General features: G+C 43.5%; 1 protein-coding gene across 5 annotated transcripts in view; it reads right to left on the reverse strand.

Annotated features, from left to right (window-relative positions):
* The window catches only part of grh (grainy head), a 92,795-nt gene that overhangs the window by 19,523 nt on the left and 49,122 nt on the right, over positions 1 to 24,150 (reverse strand). For all 5 annotated transcript variants that reach the window (XM_034321619.2, XM_034321618.2, XM_034321620.2 and 2 more), the window contains one exon: positions 10,556 to 10,993. In XM_034321619.2, the coding sequence (XP_034177510.1) occupies positions 10,556 to 10,993 (438 nt within the window). The remainder of the gene's footprint in view (positions 1 to 10,555; positions 10,994 to 24,150) is intronic.

The following is a 24,150-nucleotide window of genomic DNA, read 5'->3' on the forward strand; positions in this document are numbered from 1 at the left end:
GAAAAAAAAGGGTGATACGAGAGGGGAGGATTGTGACACGTCGTCGCCCTCGGCACACTTGTGCTTGAAGAGGTGCGGATTGGAAAAACGAGCCCGGCTAACCCGGACCGCGTGGTCCTTTTCGAGATGGAAAGCTGCATACTGTCATAACCGGAGGCCATAGGCACCGGCTTCGACCTCATGAATTCGGCTTACGTGAAATGGATCCAGGACTCCTCACCGGCGCAGACGCGGCGTATTCGTTCCGCGTCGATTTAATACCGGCACGGAATAATGCGATGCTAATCCGTGATGTAGGATCGAAGGAAAATATTCGTGGAGAATCGCGAGAACGTAGCCTTCGGCCGATTCGGATTCCACGGAATATTTTACCGAGACATTGTGAGTACAGAGAGGCAGAAGGCTCGATTGTCGACGACCTGTGCTCCACTATCGAGATCGTTGACGTGTTAATCCCTTCGAGCTTGGCTGAATCTTCCTGTCACTGCTGCTATTCATATTACAATTTAGGAAACAGGATCGTTTTCCGTTTGATTTCAATGAAATCGAGCGAAACGTAGTAGTTAAGGTCAACGAAAAATCTTACGGTTACGTCTTTTCCTTAAAATGAAATAAACAAGTCATCTTAAGAATTTCTATGAGAGAATTTGAATTGTGTAAATTGAAAATCCTATAAAGATAGGAAATAGAGCGGTTAGAAATTTTCAGTTTCAAACATATTTCAACACATCTAATGATGATTTCCATTTGGCAAACGTTGCATTACAAAATATAAAGAAGTATAAATGCTAATATCTCAACAGCTCGAAAAGCTTTTTACTAGTATATCTACGTGAGGACGTTCGAGGTAAACCTCGATCGAACGTCAAGACATTTCAATTTCCTCCTTTCTCATTTAAATAATTTATAAAACGTCGTAAAATGCTGGGACGTTTCGAATCAAGGATCGCGTTGATGTTCCGAGATGGGAATCCGTTATAATGCTGTTAATGGTCGCGTTACAATGCGACGATTCCTGTTAGGAATTTGCGCGGCGAGCAACGAGTTCTCGCGTCTTTTCACCGGGCAAAAACAATAATGCGTTTCCTCGTAACCAGCATAATTACGCGATTATGCGAAATGTGTCAGAAATTAAACGCCAGCTTACAATTAATGACCATGTACAGTTGTAAGAATTACATTGCAGTGGGGATAGAAATTTCATTTGGGGGTTGAATTATAAGAAAGAAAAAATAAATTTCCAAATTTTCTGCGCAACAAAATTTCATAGTTAAAAATTTTTACTTAAATTTTATATTTACAGAAAATTCAATTCTTGAGGCGATTTTCCACGAATTCATGAATTTGCCAGCATTTCCCTTACAGACGGTTAAATTATTCCACGTAACGTTAGACGACCGAGCGGTTTTTGCTGTGTCGCCACGCAACACGCGTACCGTTTGCGCTCGTATGAGCAAAAGAGGCAATTACGAGCTTACGGTGCAGCATTATCGACGACAAGACAGACGTACCTCGCTAGCTTCGAGGTCGTCGGGTCGTTCGAGGGTCATCGTACACTTGCGAGCGTACGCTCGTCATTCGAAGAGGAAGAGGAACCGTGGATGCGATATTAGGTACGCCAACTTCCAGGAAATCGACGTACCTTGGCAACAGTACATTGTGCTATTCAACTTTCAAGCATTCAAAATGGAAGATTCCTTGTAAGAAAATTACCAATTTTCAAATTATTATTAAATTAAATAAAAGATTCTTTATAATATTTTCAAGTTAAACTTTATTACTCCAAGAATATCTAGAAGGTCTATCTGGACACCTAAAAAGAAAACTAAAGTCCGTTTATAATTAAAACTTTATTGCACTGCCTTGCAGTATGGAGTTTCTTAATTTTTGATGAACTATAAAATTTTGCTTTCGCACGATACATTCTCTCCATTAACTTTAATTGAAAGGTAACTCTTCGTGCCCAGTTAACAGGTGAAACTTCCAATAAATTACAACCCAGACCCACCCATCGATCCCAGAAAACATTGCCGAAAATCACGCAAGGTCCCATCCGTGTGGCATTCTCCAAGCAGGAGGTCAGGAGGTTCCCGAAGGGGGTCGAGAAGAGGTACGTCGTATCCAGCTTGCGGTACCAGGTAGGACCCGGTTCGAAACCGGAATCGGGGTTTCTCAAACCGGAAATCGGCGTCGGAAGAGTACGAGTATACGCATTGAGGAAGAACCGGAACTGGAAAGACAGGACCTGCCGAGTGGCGTTGTACCGGCTCGACCGGGTCACTCGTTTCGTTGCTATTATTATTATGATTGTTATTATCGTCGGGTCAGTTTTTTAATTTTTTTTTTCTTTTCTTTTTTCGGCAACGCGAGCAGAGGACAGGCTTTTTACCTTGTCGAGCACGCACGCACCACGTCACCTGTGAGCGCAGCACGCGCCACCGGCTCCACGGTATGCATATGTACGCGCGTTTTTTGACGTTCCACGACAGAGTGTCCCGAGGAAGCGGCGAATTTAAATGCGTACGACGTGCATGTAAGAGCTGGCTACTGCCACTTCCCGCCCGCCTCCACGCGACCGCCTCTTTTGGCCCGTTTTCCTCGAACGTGAATTGCCCCGTTCCCGGAACAACTACTTTTGGGAAGTTTCAAACGTTTTGTATTGTGAACACGCGCCGCTACTAGATCCGGGGATCTTGATCTTTGATGAGACTCTTCTAATTTCACTTCGTTCCTGGACATTCGTTTTCGGGTTGAAACTGATTTTGGAAAAATTTGTAGCTTACGAGTTTGCGACTCTACAATGTTATTTATATGATTTGGTTAAAAAACGGGAAATTCAAAATTTTTCACCGAAATCAAAGTCGGACTTTCTTTAAAATAACATCATATTATTCTTAGAAAAGTTTCAGTATGTCGAGCACGCTTCTAAGGATCTTGATATTCATGCGAATCCTTTGATGTGTGTTCTCTCATAATTCACCCTAGAGCGTTGATCTTTTATCCCTTCTGGATCAGGAAGGCTCTTCTTAATCATTCTAACCGTATACACCAGAATTATTGGCAGAACCGTAGAAGAAAGATCGGTCTGTTCCTAGAAAATATTGAAGTTTCAAGGGACATCTCGAGGAATTGATATGTGGAGCATGCGTGGCTAGTGCTTTTGAAGATCACGATCTCGACGCGTGACTACCCTCTTATCTATCCTTTCTGGATCTCAGTTGGATGAAAATGATCGAGCGTTTAGTCCTGCCAGTGAAAGACTCGTAGACGATTTCTTTAAACGATAAGTTACACGTAATGACATTTCTATAAGCGATCAATCAATCTTCTTTTAATTAAACGACCGAGTGGATTGATCGTCGAGTTCGACGATCAGACGTGTATCAATTTTTAAATTCCTAACCCCTTATCAAATATTCTAGCTGTTTAATCATTCTCAGCACTTTGCTGGATGAAAATTCTTAAATTAAGCGATAGAAGAGTGGAGGAACCGGCCCATAGAGATAGCGAGGTCGAAAGTGCATTTGATACTTTGTCACGTCGTCAAAGAGTCGTTTTGACAGGGGTTGCTGCCGCTCGAACTCGCTTGAAACCGGAATTTAGCGAAACAGGAAGACTTCTCAGCCTCGAAAATGAGCCTGAGAACAGGAATTACTCTGGAGTTCACGGTTGCCGTTCCAGGACATCGGCGACTAATGGCTCGGAAAGAAACTAGCCAGCAACTGGTTGCTTTTGGATTAGAAATCGCGTGAAAAATTCAGACGCAAGGTAAAAGAAGATCCAGAGGACACAGGGATTAAGTGTCACCCCGGTTGGAAGGTAAACTCCTGAGGACGTGTAACGCGGCCTTAACTCCTTATTACGCGGTTTCGTCGTCTTGTTATCGTTACGGGGAGATCAGTCGACTACGAGGAACCTGGCGTGCCTACTACAGGCTGGCCTCTGACCCAGTTGACGAGGGCCTCGTGTCACGTCGTAAAACGAAACGGTCCTGAAGAACCAGAATCAGACGCGGGACGAGTGGCATGCCCCGTTTTCGCTGTCTGCCGGTGCTTTATGCCCGACACGTAACGCGAGCGCGTTCCCCTTTATTTGAATTTATGATCACAAAACGCCGTAAACGTTTCCTCCTCGTCTTCTAGTATACATAGATAGAACACACCCTCGCTTCTTTTCACGATCCATCGAGTTTCCTTCTTCAGTTTCTCTCTGTCCTGTGATCAAGGAAACTTGGATCTAGTTGAGTCTTTATGGCTTCTAGGGGAATTGCCGTCGACCACGTAATTGCGGCAGCGAAGAAAGACGCTCCTTCAAGTGGCTTTTACTTACAGGCGTGAGATGACACTGATAAAAGGGAGCTTCGGTCAAGTAAGTTGTTAAAGGGTGAATGTTCTTGGAGAGCATTCGCGTAACTAGCTGGGGGAGAGAGTAGGTTTGACTTTTCATTCTTCTAAGATTCTAAGATTCTAAGATCCTAAAATTCTAAAATATTAAGATTCTAAAATTCTAGGTCATTCTTTTAGCATTCTGAGCTTCTAAAATTCTAAAATTTTTCAATTTCAAATTTTAAGCTTCTAAGATTCTAAGATTCTAAGATCCTAAAACTCTAAGATTCTAAAATTCTAAAATTCTAAAATTCTAAGATCCTAAAATTCTAAAATTCTAACACTGGACATTGTCAATAAAGCTGACCTGATTAATATCGAAAGTGATTTCAGAAAGATTGAAAATTGAAGCTGGATGATATTAAGAGGAAAAATAAAGCATTCCATTAGCGAGTTGCCAATGTTCGTGACTTTCAAAGATGACGAACGAAGACGAGGTGTAATAACCACCTTCCAGGATGATTCATGCGCTACTGAAAATAGACTCTCCACGTACAAAGCCTCTTTCTTGAATTTTTTTTTTTTACTTCTTTTTTTTAAACCAAGATCTCCGCGTAATGATAACCAAGAGCGACGCAATAAAAAGTGACACACCGGTCAGTCATTGCTGAATGTTGGCCGGCTTTGTCAAAAGTCAACCTTTTAATGGCTTTTATAACATGACCATGTCGCAGCCTGTCTTTCACACGCCGACAGGACAATAAAGCAGGTCTCGTTTCAACGTTCCTGATGTACATTCTGAACGCGTTCCGTCCACGATCACGAAACACACCTCTTAATTAGCGAAATGAAGGAAAGAGAGAATAGGATCAAGATTAATCTTTCAATCGCCGTAGAACTGGTTTCTCTATTCCCTAAACTCTTAAGAAATTTGTGGGATGCGTGGAAGGAATGAAAAAGAAAATAATAATATCATCAAAAAATATCACGATAGAGAAAAAAGAGAAAGGGATAGGTTTTCGAAACCGATCGATCGAAATGGACAGAACGTTGTGATCGCGAGCGAAATGAAATCCACCGCGAACGAAGGATCGGTTCGAATTCCATTTCACAATACGTAATACATCCCTTGCTGCTATGGAAGATGTAATGATACGCTATCGCGTGTCGAGGAGAAAGAACCGACAAAAACTGTGACCCGGCTGTATTGCGAGAAACGATTAAACAGTCTCACCATTCGATGACAACATATTACCAATAAATACCAATTCGTAATAACTTATCGATTCAATATTTCAATCCTTTAAAAATTCATCATTTAGGCTATCACTTGGTATTTTAATAAACTCCAAATTTTTTCTATAGATTTTTCTTGGCCGCACTTGAAAAGCACGAAGAATTGGTTGATTCTCTTCGTGGCGGAGGTTCGCGTATCGTGGTTGTCGCTTCAAGGCACGGGCGTTTAGATTAAGGCGGCTATCTACGTGGATCATGGGGTCTACCTTGGCGGCTTGCTGTGAAACCGTACGCCGATGCCACAACCCCATGGCGTGCCTTAAGTGACTCGAACCGAGCGTAACAGCCCTCTCTTCGCCATTATCTGTCTCTCCTGGCCGGAATCGCAACGAGATTTTGCCGAGTTGCACAACTTTCTGCTGTTTAATGGGACCATCTTGACTCTGGGATAATAATAATTTCGCTCGTTAAGGGTAACACGCTTCACGCCTCCTTCAGAGAACTCTCTTCGTTATCTCGAGCTGGACGTTGTTGATGAATCCATTCGGCCATGCTTCTTCTCGTATTTAATTACAAATTCATTCATTGAAAATTTATTATTTTGAACAACTATAATTATTATTCTATTAATTTCCTAAGGCAGTTTCACAGATCGAGGTTAAAACACGAAATGGGCTTGTCACTATGAAACAAGGAATTAATTAACCGTGCACCTTCAAAAATCCGGCCACCACTAAAGTAGTTAAATAATTGACTCGTGAGATGTTGCAATTAGTTCGAATGACAAGGATACGTAAATTAACTAGGTACCGAGGTCTATTAAAATTCAAAGCATTCTTTTATTGTTACCCGGCTTGAAACGTACAAACGTTTCCTGCACAAGGAGATCGTTAGACACGTGAAATTATTTGTAAATCGTAGGAAGGAATAACGAAAGGCGTAAAACTGTAACCGCGGTGCTAGGAGCTCGCCTTGTCGAGCGTTCAAGTCTCCGACGTCGTAAATTCAGCCCCGTTATCACGGTGTCCGTACGAAAATGTTTCGAAACCCCGACTTTCACATTTCAGCCACGTCGAAGGCTCGTTCGTCGTTCTATCGGGATTGGAAATTTATTGTTTCGCTAAAATCGAGCCACGCCGTGGGTAAACTTTGTTCTTCCGACACGTGTTGCACGAAACACGTGACTAAACGCCTCGCACCTTTTCGATCGAATAATTTATTCCCGCGATTGTAAGGTTTTGCAAATTCAAGTAAAAAATCATTCGAATAATTCACAGTGTCTCTGTGGGTTATTTTCTATTTCCAATTCCAAGCCTGGTTCAATTAATACACAACTCATAATTTCACCGGATTCGATGTACTTTATGGCCCGTGTCAGTGGAATTGCGCGAATACTAGGAATCTCTGCTGTCGTTAGTACACTCGTAGGATAGTTTACAAACTTTACAGAGGTCCGAGACGTCCCATAGGATAGGGGAATTTATCGTGATCCTAGATTTTCCGAAGACACCGATGCGAGGCGTAATTACGATCTTCGATGAGCGTAATTCTCCTATCATTTGGCTGATATTTAATCAGAAGATTAAGAAATTTCTTAGAGAAACAAAAACACATTGAATCGTTGCTATTTCTTAGAATATCTTAAAATATCTTCAGATTTTGGAATAAAGTTAATTCCAAGCAAACATATATACATTCATTCTCTTCTTAATCGTCGCCCTTTTACCCTTTCATTCTTTGTAAACCAGCGGTCAGATGGAAATTTAAACGCATAAGAATGTTACAGCATGGAAGAAATAACGAAGATTGCGTTTGCTCAAAGAAATAAACGCGAAGCCTTCTCGCGCGTTTCTGCTTTTCAGTGCCGAGTATCGCTTACTAATAGCCAAGATATACGCTTCGAGTGTGAACACAGGGTCTGGGTTAGGCACAAACCTTCGCCGACGTTGAAAGGTTACACAGAATTCCCTCGTGGAAAGTCGATAATATAAACCGTTGACCGTTAAAATCGTACGTCATCGAGGACACTAGGCAGAAAAAATGTCGGACGTGCTTCTTTTGCTACCGTAAGATAAATCGACCGGCGTTTCGCGCGAATTTTCATGAATCATCGAGAGAAAGTTCCCCATGATTGCGATTAATTGGACTTCTTTCGAGAACCGTTCGTTTTCCTGCGAATCTTCCGATTGGATTTTCTCGATGCCGAAGAAACGTCGTTCCGCGAAGAAGAAGAATGATTTTCCTTGGATTAGTTGATTAGGTTGTCATTATTCCCTGAATTCCTCGGATTCTACATAAGTTTTCTAGCATTTTATATTTTTACAATTTTCAAACTTCATTCCTTATAATTGCAACAAGGTTTTATGTAAATTTTCCATAATAAATGGAAGAAATTTTCTAATTCTTCCGATAGCATTTTCTTGCCGAAGGTGGTCGTTCGTTTCGAACCGGTGGCAGATGGGAGGCGTCGATGAATCGTGGCGATCATCTCTCGCGCATCGATCTCTCCGGCTTTCGCGGCGGTATCAAACGCGACCACACGGTTTTATCGCGGTTAGAAATCGCGATTCCCCTTCGAAGAATCACCGCGCGTCACGAAATCGGCCCCCGTGACGATCTGACTCCCATAAATCTTGGTCGCGACCACCAGGCTGCCGCTACCGTCGAACGAATCGCTAATTTCATAACCGATGCACTCCGGGTTAGAATAAAGATGCACCAGCGTATTTATATCGCGTTCAACGAGCTCTTCCGGTCCATTTGCTCGGTTTGCAAACGTTCCAGGCCGTGAGAGAGAAAGCGGTGGATCCGTGACACGGGGGCTCCCTCCTCCCTTATTTTGGCTACCGATCGACACTCCCTAACCCCCGTGCAATCCAACCAACACGACGGACCAGCCACGGGTAAACGAGGCCGTTTCTCTCTGCCTCTTCATCCCTTCGCAACTACCCTTGCCAAGTTTTGATTTATATCGGCCGCTTAGCATATTTTGTAATTTACTGTTGAGAATCCTTAACGTACGGATCCATGGGGGACGAGGGCGAATGCGAACACTGATGCTCTTAAAATAACCATCAGCATTTCGGTCGTCGTTCAAATTTCAAACGTTCAATTCCTCTGAGTTTCAACCTCTTTTTAATTTAATATTTTTCCACCTTCCCCTTTTTGAAAAAAAAATCTAGGCGTTAAAGAGTTAAAACTCCTTACAGCAGTAAGTAACAGTGATTCCACCGAGATCATCCAGGAGAGTCTCCTCCGTTACTTCGCCACGGGGAGATTCGCCGCCCTAATCTTCCCTCGCATCTCCTTCCCTTCTCCCTGTCCCTTCAGAACGCTTCCTTGTCGCTCACGCTTTATCCGCTCCGCTATCTGCACACCAGCCTCCTCTCTTTCCCTCTAACTTTCGGCTGGTACAGCTCCTGCGGGAAACGCGATAGCATCTCGACAATTTGTACCACGGTGGATCGTTAAAACTGCTCGAGGAGAAGAGACACCGAACAGCGCCAGCTTAATCCAATTTCATTGTGTCGCACGATTCAGGGGCGCACTGTGAAGGGTCGTTTTTTTTTTTTCTTTTAAGGGGAGATCGTTGATTCGTTTCCTCTCGGATGACTTCCGATCGTTGCAAATTTCTTTTTTGCTCTCAAATACTTCGCGTTCCGCTTCTCAACAAAGTTTCAAAAAAGAAAGGAAATAAATTTAAATCGAATAGTGCCGAGCGCTTTCTACACCGTTTCAGAAATAAATGGACCCGTACGGTTTATAAGTTTGAATCTTCAAACGCGCGCAACGAATACCGTGTCCGAGCGTCATAAATTTCGCGTAATAGCGCAATAAACGTTCCCAATAAATCCATTTCCTTGACGGTGAAAATCCATTTGAACGACAGAAACGTCGTCGCTCGTCGTTAATCTCGGTGTCTCGAAGAAAGAGGGGGAAAGAGAAAAAAGGGAAGGCAAAGAAATTGTAAAGCGTGTGCGGCAGAAGGAAATTTCCTCGATTTACATTACCATCGTAGAATTCCCGTTTGTCCCAGAGCCGTGATTGTGTTCCACATAGTACTACGCGGGGCTCGCGATAAATTATGCTACCCGCGAGCGGTCAATTATGCGCGCCAGACTATTAATCGAGATACAGGGAAACGTGGATGTTAATAAACCGTCGAGCCAGGCTGAAAGTGTTTTCAACGACGTTTACACGCGTCGCTATCTAGCGATCTGCGCTAATCGAGCTCTCCCGATGCACCCAGTCGTCACGCTAACCTATCTTCGTGAATCCGGCTGCCTTTCGACCCTTGAAAACGTATCGCTTCCTCGAAGGGATATCTTTATTTGGAAGATTCTATAAATTTCATGTTTACAGTAATTGTAGTTTCTTTTTAAACTTTTCAATTTTGTTGCAATTCGATGCAGAGACGATTTCTACGTTATTCAACCGACGAGAAGGCGTCGCGGGATAACTGTGGAAAGCGATGATTTTTATCTAGCTAATATGCCATAGGTTTAGCACCGAGGCAACGCGTCATTTCGCATTAGTAATGCAATCGCGCGATAATGGATAGTTCCGATGATCGCCGCCATCGCGAGCCACAGCTTCGTTAAAAGCGTGGCGAATGAGTTTGAAAATATTTTCGCATAAATAAGGATCTTTAAATTTTTCTCTTCCAACGTGTTATTAGATATAGACCTAGAACTCTTATAAAATAAAGATTCGATGCCAGTGGCGGCCCGTAGCAACAATTAGTGGAGGTGCACTGGCACTGCGGGAGCTTCCTGTGAAGCGCACAATTCCATACAAAGATTTTTGTATCTTTTTCACAAACTGGGGTATGGCTACTAAACTTAAGGATTATATATTATACAAAGGACTCGTTATATTAAATGTTATCGATAATATCACGTGGAAATAGGGGCTGCTGCAGTTCCATAATGCCTATGCGCGAGCCGCCACTGTTCGATGGTTGCTATTTTATAAAAAATATTCTCTAAACTCACGTAGACCAAAGTTCGTGTGTCGGTGGCAACTTCACTTCCGCGGTGGTCTTCTCCGGAAGTTTATAGTACTCGTAGACGTAGGATGCGGCCGGATCGTCGCCATGGCTGGCGACAGCCGATACCTGGTGCTGTTGCTGAAGATTCAGCATCGCCGCGGTCGCTACCGAGAGCGGATGCTCGCAGTAGGTCCGCCAATCGCCCTCCATACCCTGCACCTGCACCTGCACGGCAGCAACCCTCTTGTGTACTTCCGGGTCGGCGCCCTCGGCGCCGCTCTGCAGCGACTGGGCCGCTTGCGCCGCCGCCTCTTCCGCCCCCAGTTCTTCCTCCTCCTCAGTATCCCGCTGTCCACCTACGTAACTAGATTGCTGCTGTTGTTGCTGTGAATTCTCCTCGCTGACCACGCCGTTCGTCTCCTCCTCGCCACGACTTCGACGTCTGAAATGATAATAAACATTTTATTATTAAATGATTATTAAACGACATAGATTTATATTCTGTGGATTTTATTCCTAATAAGAAATTCATTTCGTTTTCATGTAAAATAATCCCCAGATACTATGTTCAACCAGTCGAATGATTAGAGAGAGGGGACAGAGTGGACAGTAGCAAATCGTCGCTAAGCAAAGAGACTCTCAGCCAACTGGCGATGTCTTCGCGATTCTCCGCGGATTTCCTGGTACTCCGCGTGGGTAATGAATTTACCATGGATAGTAGTAACAGTTAGAAATATGGTGGACTGGTCGCGCGATAAATCACCGTGGTCCCGTCGAATTTATCAATTAACGATAATCGCGACGCGGTTAAGCCTCGCTGATGATTCCTCAATTTAGCAATGACCACCGGGACGAGCGTGCGGTCCTCGCGCCACACACACGCTCGCCACCGTCGCGGTAATTTATTGTCAGCCGCGACGCGATATCTAATCGCCTCTTAGAACTGCTGTGCGCAGCCTTTCCAGAGAATACACCGGCTGCACATTTGTCACCGGTCGTTAGTTTCCGGCCAAGCTAACTTCCGGCTGTTCCACGATCCTCCATGTCACCGATCCTCGCCGGATTCAGAAAATATTGGTATCTAGCTAAATTTTTCCGTTCCCTTCAAAATTGAAATTGAATAATTTGTAACGTAAAAATTTCAAGAAGCCAGGTTCAATGTTGAATAAATAAAAAAATGTTCATCGGATGCAAGCAGATGCCTTTGACGCGAACCACGCTTCGAGCTCCGAGAAAGAGGATCAAGAAATAGAGGGGCGACATGGCGAAGGTACATATACATATATATACACGCACGAAGATTAATTATTATAAACCCCTGCCTTTTGCCTACAGTCATCAATTTATACTCCTCTCCGTCGTGCATCCCAATTCCAATCCCAATCCCGATCCTGTGAGTCGCGCACGGTATAAAGGCTCATCCTCTCTAATTTATGCATGTCGAATCAATCTACCTCTTCCCTTTTTCCTTCCTTCTTTCTTACTCTCGTTTTTTCTCCTCTCCTTCTTCTTCGCCGTCTCTCTCCTCCTCAGTCCACCGTTCGATATCGTTCTTTTTTTCTCTCGTTGCTCCTGTTCCAGCACCTGGTCGCCCCTCAGCTACCCCGATAATGAGGGACCGCGTTATCCTGTGCAAATATTTTCCTCGCCGGCTGTTTGCACAGGCTCGTCCGAGAGTACGGCTCGAGCGAGTACGCGCGAAACGCTTCTCTGAATGAATACCAGATAGAGAAGAGGTAATGAGTTCATTCGTGATCATCAAACTGGAGGATGCCAGTTCGGGATACGCAAACATGGACATCCTTCGAGGATGTTTCAGACGGTCTGAGATGGGTGCACCCTGTGCAGGATGCAGAAAATGAATCGGGTCTCCTTTCTGGTTCTTTAGACTTGCCTCGAATTTTGTTGATACAGGATGTATAAATTGATGAAACGGCTCGGATAAATTGAACAATTACTTTCTAGATTCCTTCTTATCGAAAATTGAAATGTAATCTTCGACAACGCCTGAACAAATTACACCATAATCTCTTATTTATCAGCAATTCATTAAAGTAACTTGTGCGAGATTCATTCTTAGATAAGTTGATTGATCTCTCCAAGCCTCGTGATTCCCGTTGATCGATCGTTTCGCGATCGTCGCATTGCATCCTCGTTCCCGTGCACCTACCTCGTCGCGAAAATGTTGCAGGTAGGTGGCGAACGCGCGCGGTTCGACTGGACAAACAGGGAGAGACGGAGACACGTTTAATATTCCGTGGGAGTGTTGTCCACGCGACTTCAGAACCCACCCTATTGCTCTGTTACGTGCATTTCAATAAAGCCGCCTCCGCTTACGACCAGACGTCCGTTTCAACTCGACATTTTCTTATGAATTCTGACGGAACAAGTCTTCTTTTATAATCACCATCGAAAAGAATCAAGTCAAAAGAAAGATATTCGTTTGATTTTTATCGTTTGAAAAATGTTACACGTATTGTGTGTTACTGAGAAGAAGAGTTCATTTTTCAATTTTAAGTTGCGATCAGAATGATGAAACAACAATGATCGTTTAATTTAATGTTCCATTGAAAGTGAACAGCTCGAGGGCAGGAATATCTCGAGAAAGATTCTTACTAGTTTGAGCTTAGCTGAGAAATGCCACGGTTCAAGAACATCATAAAAACACTTTGTCAATCAGCAGCTTCAGAATGTCAGAGAATGTCTGGTAATAGATAAAATGTCGATTGTCAGAGGTGGTGGAAAGCTGTGAATACGAAGGAAATCGAACAACTTTCCGTTGGCAAAGGAAATCGAACGATTCAATTTAATTGTCGCTATCCACGTTTGCCTAGTTTAATAACAATCAAGAATGTTGTTTTCTAATCCACGTAATCAAAGGTCTTAGTTAATTAATTGTCCGTGGAAATTTACACTTGTTTCCTTTCGCGTTTAATGAAATTGCACTGCATTCCATTACTTATTTCTATTTATTTCGTTTTCTGTCATTCGACAAATATTTGACAATCGCTCGTGTGAATATAAATTCATTTTTCCATTGATTGAAATACATACTTCCTCGATTGTCTTGTAACCTCGATCTACAATTGATCGATTCGATCGCGGTGTTAATAAGATTTATAAACGGGGAAAAGAATGCCGCGATCTTTTTCATCGATACATATCTCGATCTAATGTCACTTTTGCTCGCTCACACGTCCGTGGTCGTTTTCTCGACTGGCTGGCTGCTGCGGTATGCATACTAATTTCAGAAATAAATCTATATGCCTCGAGTCGAGGTCGATCGTTCGGGTCGAAGGGTGAATAAATTTTCTGCGATAAACGTGTCCTTCTCTTTGAAAAATTCACCGATCAAAATATAATAAATAATAAACGATAGAACGTTCCATAGAAAATTGTAAACAAAAGGAAATTCATCTAGAAAATGAGTTACAGTTCCATGAATTGTCTATTGAAAGAAAAGGGGGCTCGAGCGGAGGCAATTAATCGCGCAATTAAACGTTCCTCGCGTGTCGCGGAATCTCGCGTCCTCCCATCTGCATAACGAAGAAACAATGGCCTCGTAAATCTCCGCTCTCGCGTGTCTGCCCACTGAAAAATCCGTCGGATGAAAACGAGAACAACGGTCGCGACAACGTGCCTCGCATAACTCTTCTGCATACGCTGCTGCATCGCTTCGTTCTTCTTTCCAGTCTATCTCATACACCCGTCGATCATTGAACCAATTACAAATCGCATTTTCACCGACGAATATTGATCGAATAAAAAGCGAAAATTATAATAAAACATTGTGTTCTCTGAATTTTCAATTACAATAATTTTCTTGAAGTTCCAATCTCTGATTAGCAGTGTTCGAGAAGAGAGAAAAAATATCGTCGACTCATTGCTACTATTATCCTCTAGTAGAGCTTGTCAATTCCCAAACAGTCATGGTACTCGATCATTTGCCACCATTACATCCTACCAGCGATCCCCAATTCACTCTTATTACCTTCGTGCTGGCTACTGTTTTTTTCACCAATTTGTTGCTGCTCTTTTTCCTTCCCTTTGATCATTCGAAGCACCAGGAATCGTTCCATCCTTCGGAATCGGTGGTCATTCATTTTCTGCTTTATCCGTGCAAGAAAAATCGCCTAGTTGCAGGCCAATTTATTCTTGGATAATCGGTTGATTTCTTCGCAGGACGAGGGTGCTAATCAACGAAGAACGGTACTAACGAGAACGAACAAGAAACGTGTCCCGATGACAGCCTAACTTAATCAACGTTTCCGTCTTTCAAACAATAGAAAAAAATGTAATATTTATATGAGAAGCTTGAAATTTAATCTCAAACTCGTTCGAAGGATGTAACGAGTACGTCAGTTCAGTTCGACATGCTCGTAATACATTCAACGGGTCTAACAGTCCTAGCAAAAATCTCTCTCTTCTTCTACGGGGATCGATAAAAAGAGACGGGTTCCAACACGGGGGTAGAAAGGTGTCGCGCGTTGACTTTGATGGATTGAAGATCCCTAGGCTCGACCTCTCCTACCCCCCTTTTTGTTCGTCGTGGACCTACTGCGTAGGTATTTGTTTTTTCTTTCGGCACGGATAAAACGGCGTGTCAGACAGGTTACTCTCTCACGGTGTTCCGTGTTAACGTCCTTTGCCGTGGCTGCACTCGATACCGAGCGCAGATGCAAGTCTTGCGCGAGATCGAGCGGCAAGTATGCAGCTGCAACAGTTTGTCTCGAGAGAAATTGGATCCCGATTCGCTTTCGACCCTTTCATCCCCAAAAATGAACATTTCTTTTCCTCGCAAGTGCATTTGCAAGTCTCCAACATAATGATTGAAAATTTTTCATCGTCGATTCATGCGTGAATTATTAACAGGAAGAGCTCGAATGTACGAAGGATCTACGGTTATAGGTGGGTTGTAAGCCGTCGGTGGCCCTGAAAGATGACTACCCGTTTTAGAATATACCCTGCCCACGCACTGTCTCTTATTAGCAACGCAGTTTTATCTATTCACAGTTGTGATAGATGAAAAATCAAGGAGAGTTTGCCGAGAAACGCGACGGGCAAAGAAAACACTGATGCACGGTGAACGACATAAACGAAACGAGAGCGTCACACGCGTGCAACAAATTCGTAACACGATCGCAGCGACGAAATATCAATAACCGTAAGATAAAACCGCGGTGTAACGCGAATATCGGTGTACGACGAGCGGTGGTTCGCGATTTCGAGCCGAACGACGAACGCGACTATCTCTTCTTTATCATCGTTTCGCAGCGTTAATTGGGACGCGTTAATTCAATGAACGCGTTAAATTAAACGCCTCTAGTTAGAGATTGCTACCAAGTACTACATCCAGCTGGCGTATCACCATTTTTACAAACATCAATAAAATTACAGATTTATCTTCTGTCAGAATGCTCGAGTCATCCTCAGTTCGAATGATCATCTCAAAGACACACGGACGTTATCTTAATGCTATCTACTTGTATTTCGCAACATTGCCTATGATAAATGCCAGGTAACAGGTATATATTGAAAAAAAAAGAAGGAAATTAGACAGATACGTGCTGCATAAATAAACTAATGCTGTACGTTTTAACCGTCGTGTAATGCAACCGAGTGAATGCAACGTACGAAAAGCAGAAAATAAAAGATGCAATCACCTCGCCGCTCCCTAGGGACCGCCCTTCGGTTGTTGAGTTACTGCCTACGTCGAGAATCACTGTTCTAAAACAATCGCTCATCAAGTGCATAGAAACAGAGGAGGTTGCACCACGCGTCAGACAACGGAGACGCTAGTTCATCTCTGCGCGGAGGAATACTTACAAGGGACATTACCCAATCGACACACGCCGATTTTGATGCCCTTTGAGTATGATATAGAACTCAAAAAAATATTTGACACGTATTTTTTTTATCGGCAATCGTCCATGCTGAAGGGGTGAAAAAAATGACAAAAATAGATCATTTTTCAATATATTTTTTAAACAAATAAATTTATCAAAAAGGTGGCTACATAGAGAAATTTGCTGTTCAAAAACACACAAATTCCATTTTGAATTTTTCGCCTACACCTAATAGTTTCTGAGATATTCAAGAGCATATGTTTTGCAACCCCAACTTTGAGGGCTATTTTCACCCCTTCAGCATGGACGATTGCCGATAAAAAAAAATACGTGTCAAATATTTTTTTGAGTTCTATATCATACTCAAAGGGCATCAAAATTGGCGTGTGTCGATTGGGTAATGTCCCTTGTTAGAAAGTTTCACGATGAATATTTGAAAATTTTTCAATCACTGCACCCAGTAGTCCTATCATCTCTACGATAAAAGAATCAACCAGACTCCCCGTTATGGTTCCCTCAGGACTTTCCCTATTCCTTCGGATATCGTATTAGGTAATGTCCACGAAGGTGCACAATACGTCCTCTTATCAATCCCCTCGTTGTACCCGGTCGCTTATCAAGCTGCTTTCTCCCTTACGTCGCCACCCACGTGTTCCCGTATCTAGAGAGGGTAGGGGACGTGGCTACCCAGCGTGACCAGCGATAGGATAAGCCTTGTTCCTTACTTCCTATGCCATTTGAAAATCAACCGGACACAGGATGAGAACAATTAACCGCGATGCATGCTGTCCACGGAGGACGTTGCGTGATAAGGCGACTTGTTTCCGCGATACCGAATTAACCCTTTCGAGTCAGCCTGTGCGCCTGATAGGCGACGCGTTTAATTTCAGCCAATTGATTTTCTGATGATAAAATTGTTTTAAACTTCCGATCTTTTTTTTAATTTGAATACAAGACTAACTGTATTATTGTAAAAACTGGTGGTCAGGAAAGTTTAGATAAGCTCGGACTTCAGTGCCTTTTCAGAAGCTGCCGATGGGCAAGAATCCTCTTCGGGATGTAGCGGTATCGAGACTGGTTCTCCTCGTATCTGCTCGCTGTCCGAGCTAATTACAGGGAAGATAGGTCCGTGGCGGACGAAAACGTGGGAATTAAAAGAATAGCCGAGGCAACTGGCGAATCGATTTCCTTCGCGAGTCCCAACGATCTAATTCACCGATAAGAAACTAATTCGTTGGTAAAATCGGATCCGTGATAACGCCCGAAGGGGAAAAACGGTTAATAGTCTTTCAGCTAGTTGGCGAACGAGCTGTATCATTAAAGAAACAAGCATCTGCACTTAACTCAATTTACCAGGAATACGAACAGACGGCAGATCCTTCGGAATCGATTCAATTACATCGATATTACTAAGCCGAAGTGGTCCCCGGGAGTCGAAGTTCGATCGTAAAGTTAATATTCCCCGGTCGAACTGATAAATGCTCGCGATTACGAGCGACGCGCGCCCGCTAGCGGCCCGCGAGAAACAAACACGCTCGGACGCCGGGGCAAAAATAGCTCGCTTCGAGCGTGGAACGAGTTCCTTTTCCCTCGGCCGAGCGTTATGCAAATCAGTCACGCGAAATGTTCGTATCTCGGCTGTCGTTGCCACGGGTGATCCGTTTTCATCGACCGGAAGAGCGTATTTTAAATATTTCTTCGCTTTCCTAGTCCCTCGTCATCGAGGACCCTTGTTCGCTGACTTTTCGCGCGTGCACGGAAGCAGGCCGAGCGGCGAGCGTCGAAGATGATTCGACGGTAGCCCAGGGACGTCCTGTGGCGAAAGATCGGGCACACTGTTGCGACTCTCTCGTCTTTGCTGATTGTAAGAGGCGCTGGACCGAGGAGACTGGCTCGTCGCTCGAGCAGCTCTGAAAGGGTTCGAGAAGGGTAGCCTGGAAAAGGGTAGAGATGAAAGTATAGAATAGGCGGGAGAGAAGGTGCACAAGGAGGCGGGGATGCATCGATATGAAATATTCCCCGGAGAGTAACTCTATATTATTATCCTCTTTCACACCTCCGTGCACCTCTATGAGCGAGCAAATCCTCGACGAGAGACTCTATTGTCTCTCATTGTCGCGCGACGCGTGCGTGTACCGAACAACCCTCCTGAAAATGCCGCGGCCGATTCTCCGAGAACGCTCTCGACCTGTTCCTCTGGAATTAATTAGCTCCGACGTGGCCGCTAATTAGCAAATCGAGTCCTCTCGGGTGTGCCAGACATTGGAAAGCGACCGAACCTCCTCTTCGTACCACTTTCACGTGGCGCGTGTTTTTTCTTGCTCTCTGCGAGAAACGAGGGGCACTCTTTGGATATCCAGCACTCGTGATTATTCCCTGATTTTCTTTCTTTATTCCTTCGATGTTTCTTGTTATTCTTGCCGCTTCTCTTGCCGCTCGTCGTCGTCGCTTGATCGATACGACCGCTTAACCGGGATCGGCGAGAAGGTTATCTCGATGGACGTTTCTGCGACCGAGTTTCTTGGTTAATTCGTTCCGACTGGCAGATAACGCGGCCAACGATAGCCCCTGTGGAAAAATATTAACGACCGCCCGGCGAAAGGGGTGTATAACGCGAATCTAATTAAGAGTACGAGGGAGCCTGAGCTGTTTACCGGGGAACAGGTTTCCAGACGATTAGGCTAACGACGAACGCTTCTGACCGAGCGTACTTGGTCTCGCTCGTGCGGCTACCAAACATGGAATTATACTGGTTACTGCGGAACCAATGACCACAGTCAGCCACAGGCTGATTCTATGTTTAATAATAAACCGAAAATGCGAAGTAAAGTGTTTCTGTAAGATGCTTGATTTTCGAGGAAATTCAATTCAAAGATCCTTCGAATCAAAATCAGAAGCCAAGCAATTTTTAATAAAAATTATTTCTTACGCTAGAGATACTTTGCAAAATGAATATTAATAACTGTATAGAAAAAACATAATAGTATCAGTAGTCGTGTAAGCATTTCTATGGCCACGAATGTATAAATATTCGTGTCCGTTGGGGAGCAACGTTCTTTATCTTTGTGTGTGCATAAAAGGGTACGTCGACCTGTTAAGATCTATGGCACTTGTGTTTCCTATATACTTTTGTTACTTTACCACGATGCCCGTGCATTTATTTGCACTTCATTTCCATTATTCATAAAATACGTCTGCGTAGGATTTTCAATTTATATTTTGTACCTTGTCCAGTCGCGAATTCTATTTCTACTCTTCCTCCGCAAGAATATCGAACCTTTCTTTGCAATTGCAATTGATAGGGCAATGGTACACCTACTACTGGAATTTGAAAGAACAACTGAAAATTTAGAAAATGCAAATGGAAAAATTTCCAATTACCAAACGATCGAGCAACAACTCGATTCACGAACTATCAGATCCACGTTTCAAACACCGGACACGTTTCAGCAACGAATCGATGACTGAACGAGAATCTACGAGACCGGTGATCCCGCTGATAACTCGAACGAACGAGAGGAAATTCCGTCGTGTCGCGATCTACCATGGTCGAACGTTGGAATCGCGATTCGTTCGGTTATCGTTGTGTCCGAACGACGGTGATCCATCAGCCTCGTGTCTCCTTCGTCCTGCTCGCTATTAAATAATTCAATGAACCGCCGTCTGTCGCGGCACGAAGGGAGGAGAAAGAGAGGTAGCAGCGAAGAAACGGTAAAAAATCCGGATAGTCAAGCACGGTTACGCACGATTCGTGGTGATTCGATGCGTGACATTGCTCGTTTAAGTGGTCGCAGAGTGCAACGCGAGTGCACTTTTTCCTTAACCGCGCGGCGCATTGTCGGCGCCGCGCTGCGCTGGTTATCGCGCGTTAATAAGAGGTGTCTCCTGTTTCCAGAATCGCGCTGCTGCCTTTTTGCTCTATTGTTGGTGCGTCGGTTGCGGAAGTCATCGTGTCGTCGACCCAGGCAATCAACGAGGATCAAAAACGTAAAGCAGTTGCATCTTATCAATCTTGGATAAGTTCCCGAATGGCCCCATCAAAATTGAGAACTCAGATTCGGTATATAACCTAAACTGACTACCAGAAACCGATTAAAATTGGTTTCAGAGCTGGATGCCTTATCGTTTTTGAGATACCGTGGTGAGAAATTTTTGTACAATTTTGGGACTACGCATGCGCTATTCGATACTGCGCATGCGCAGAATCTAACCTAATCTAACCTAACCTAACCTTACCACGATGTCCCGAAAACGGTAAGACATGCAGCTCTGAAACCAACTTTAGTCGGTTTCTTGTAGTCAATTCTGAGTTCTCAATTTTGGTAGGGCCATTCGGAAACAGCCTCAATCTTAATTCGCCGAATTTTAATATGAAAAATTATTCACTGAACAAATGCTACTAAATTTCTCTGTCAATCGGAATCCTTTAAAATGGACCGAACACCTTCGGCACGCCCATTGAGATCCTCGTAGCAGTCCTCGGAACAGGAGATGCTCGTTTCCATTTAACGGATGCGATCGTAACAGAACCCTAGACGAGAGACCATCTGCATCCGGTGTAACAACGAGTCGAGCGTTGTCTCGGAGTGCAGCAGGCTGATCTCGCGTGTGTAGACGCGCGTTTACCAGTTCTCCTTCTCTACGTCTGTGCCTCGGACATGAACGCGGGCAACGAGCAGGAACGAGGGGAAACGAGAAAGACCGACTAGACGCGAGTGTTCGAGGAGGATGGTAAATGGTAAATGGTAAATGGGAAATTGTAAATGGTAGGCCACTAGTGCGCACCGAACATGAATGAATGGAACCTGCTTCGCCACTTGCATACCCATTATAGGAATCGAGTGAACGTGTACGTGTACGTACGTGGGCACACGGTTAACAGAGACTTCGCGTGTGACCAGTACGCACACAATTCCAAACAGTGTGTGTTCAGACACGTGTAGACACGCGACCGTCTCGGTACACAATACGTCGATCTGTTTATCTGTCTGTCGTTCGTGCAGCCACTCGATAGAGCGTTTGCTTAATAGATCTTCTCGGCTGAGTCAATTGTAGTGATTCGCATTTATTTCAGGCGTCGCGACGCTCAAGTATCTGTTTTTGATTTTCATTTCTAAGCGAAATTTGCCGGTTAGAAATTGAATTATTAGAAGCGCGAGTGTACAGCACGTTGTATAACATTTTCTCCATTCGCTCCATTCAAATGTCCCTCTTAAAATTATACACAAATTCAGCTTTCTAAACCACAAAGAAATCTCTCCCGTTTAGATCGAAGTTGACGATTGAAAACGCGATGATTTAATTAGAGGCTGTTGCATACGAGTTTTGTAATCTGTGAACGGGGTTTCACGCTTGTTTTATGAATGCCAGTTTCGTTAATTGGTAACCGCGATGCTTAACAAGGTGGTCGAAAGCAGTAAAACGATGAAATTTTCATTCCGAACGCGATCACCGATTCCTTCTGTCATCGTTGCTTCGGAACGTTAAGAAAAGTGGCTCGTTACATGCGAGACAAACCGATAATTACCATTCCGTTTAACGCAGCGAAGAAATTTACCGGCCAATATATTATATCCTTTACGCGTTCGACAACGGGCTGAGTTTAATGATTTCATTCGCATCGCGACGGATAGCGTCCCCCCGTGAACACGTTGCACAACAAGTGGAAACCGCGTCGATTTGTTCGACGTCCTTTTAAATCAAAGCAAACTCATAATAGTAACTCTCTTGTTTCTCGTGCAATCTCGTAACGACACCGCGAATATACTTAAAGTATATCTTTCTTTCTACCTTGCTCCTCTGTCACGGGGAGAAGGTTTTACGAGCCTGACCGCCGCTTGAAACGATGAACATTTTTTTTAATTTCTCTTTTCACGGTGGCGAAACCTGCCGTTAACGATGTCGCAAATTTGTCCTACTTTATCTGTAGCATTCGGGAACAGATACTTTCGAAGATTAGACTTTGGAAACTAAGTTTCGACTTACTCGAATAATCCCATTAATTTTGCTCTGCAACTTTGTTTCAGAGTGTTGTGAAAATTAAATTTCATTACTTACGATTATCCGATGAATTTTGAATCAACGTCCAAGGTAATCGAGTGAAAGACTAACAGGAGATGCACCGAAATGTTAATAGAACGATCAGAGAAATAATTAAGACCGATTGGCAAGACGTATCGTGGTCAACTGACATTCGTGCTCTTTCAATTCGCTATAGCCGATGATATATCTACCGATTTGAGAAACGTAAGCACGCGGGTTGTCGTCAGGCAGCAACACGTTTCGCGTCGTGTTACCTAACGCGAAGATATTACCTTTAGGGAAGAAAGTTCGATCGCAATTACACGGTAAACTTCATCCTGCCGGCTCTTCCTGGACGGTTTCCAGGTACCATCGCTGCTCCTGGTCTCTCGATATGTCAAGAGGATACGATATATCGCAGCTGACCGTTTCATCTTGTGCAATAGGTTAAAGGGTTAAAGAGTTCAAAGATCATATTGTACGAGAAGTTTGAACGATCCCGCTTATCCCGCCGTTCAAATCACCGTCTCTAATCAACATACGCGAGTATATTTTAATACTTTTCATCAACGTCTGTCTAGCTGGTTTCGTTCTGAACGAGGAAAACATCGTGAATATTTCTTCGAATTCGAGGAACAGGGATCGATTAATCGTGGTTAAGAAACGCAAATAAAAAACGAGATGCTGGCAAATATTGACGCACTCCGATCGAACGGATCGAAGGTCGTTATGCTCGTTAATTTTCGTTCGAAACGGTAACACTCCTGACTGACTGAACGATTATCATACGTATTCGATCCGTAAAAGGATCGCGATATCCTCGCGATTTGTCAGAACTAAGCGTATCGTTCAAAATTTAAGTAATCGTTTGATCGATACGTATTTAACAGTCAGACTGTCGGCTCTTTGGATCCTTGACGTTTCCGGTCAAGTTATACATCACCATTGTAAGTTATTTGAAATATCACGGGATCCAGGCAAATTTAATCAGTTGCTATTTCGACGATACGATCCTCTCCGTCTGCCTCGAAGCGTCTGATCGAATTAATTGATGGCGGCTCGAAAGTAGCGATCGAAAGTAAAGATTACGAGTCCGGAGGCGGGACTCGCGATTCCGTTTGAAAAATGACAAGCCTCTTACAACTCGCGACACCGTTACAAATGCTAGAAATTGATTGATCGAATTTCCTGGACTAGCCACCATAAAGGTAAATCGAATGGTTATAAAATTCTTTTCTGTAATAGAGCTGAGATTCAGGAGACTTAAATTTTTCATTGAACAAATGACAAAATTAATAAATCTATACTTTAACATTATCTAAGACTTCTAAAGATGCATCGAAGCTAATGTAGGTACATCAGGATGCGCACTTCTCGTAAAGTATTCCACGCTCATGTTCCAGCTCATTGATTAGCTAATAAGTTTTAATTGGTCAGTTAATTAACGAAGAGAAAAATAGCAAAGTACACAAGCAAGGTACTCGAATTAATTAAATTAATACACATTTACTTGGCCAGGATAAAGCAGAGTTAACATCCCCGTTGCGATCAAGTAAATTAAATAAAATGACAGAATTTCTTTATAGATTATGATAATTATCGTATAACTGATAACGCAACGATCGCTTCGTATCTGAAGGGTTAACACAACGTAGTTTTATGTTTGATGTCTGGATTTTACGAATTCGCGTTAGCAATCGGTCGCCCTCGTTCGCCTTAGATAGTATCTTCC

This window comes from Osmia lignaria, chromosome 12 (assembly GCF_051020975.1).
Source record: "Osmia lignaria lignaria isolate PbOS001 chromosome 12, iyOsmLign1, whole genome shotgun sequence".
NCBI classification, from domain to species: Eukaryota; Metazoa; Arthropoda; class Insecta; order Hymenoptera; family Megachilidae; genus Osmia; species Osmia lignaria.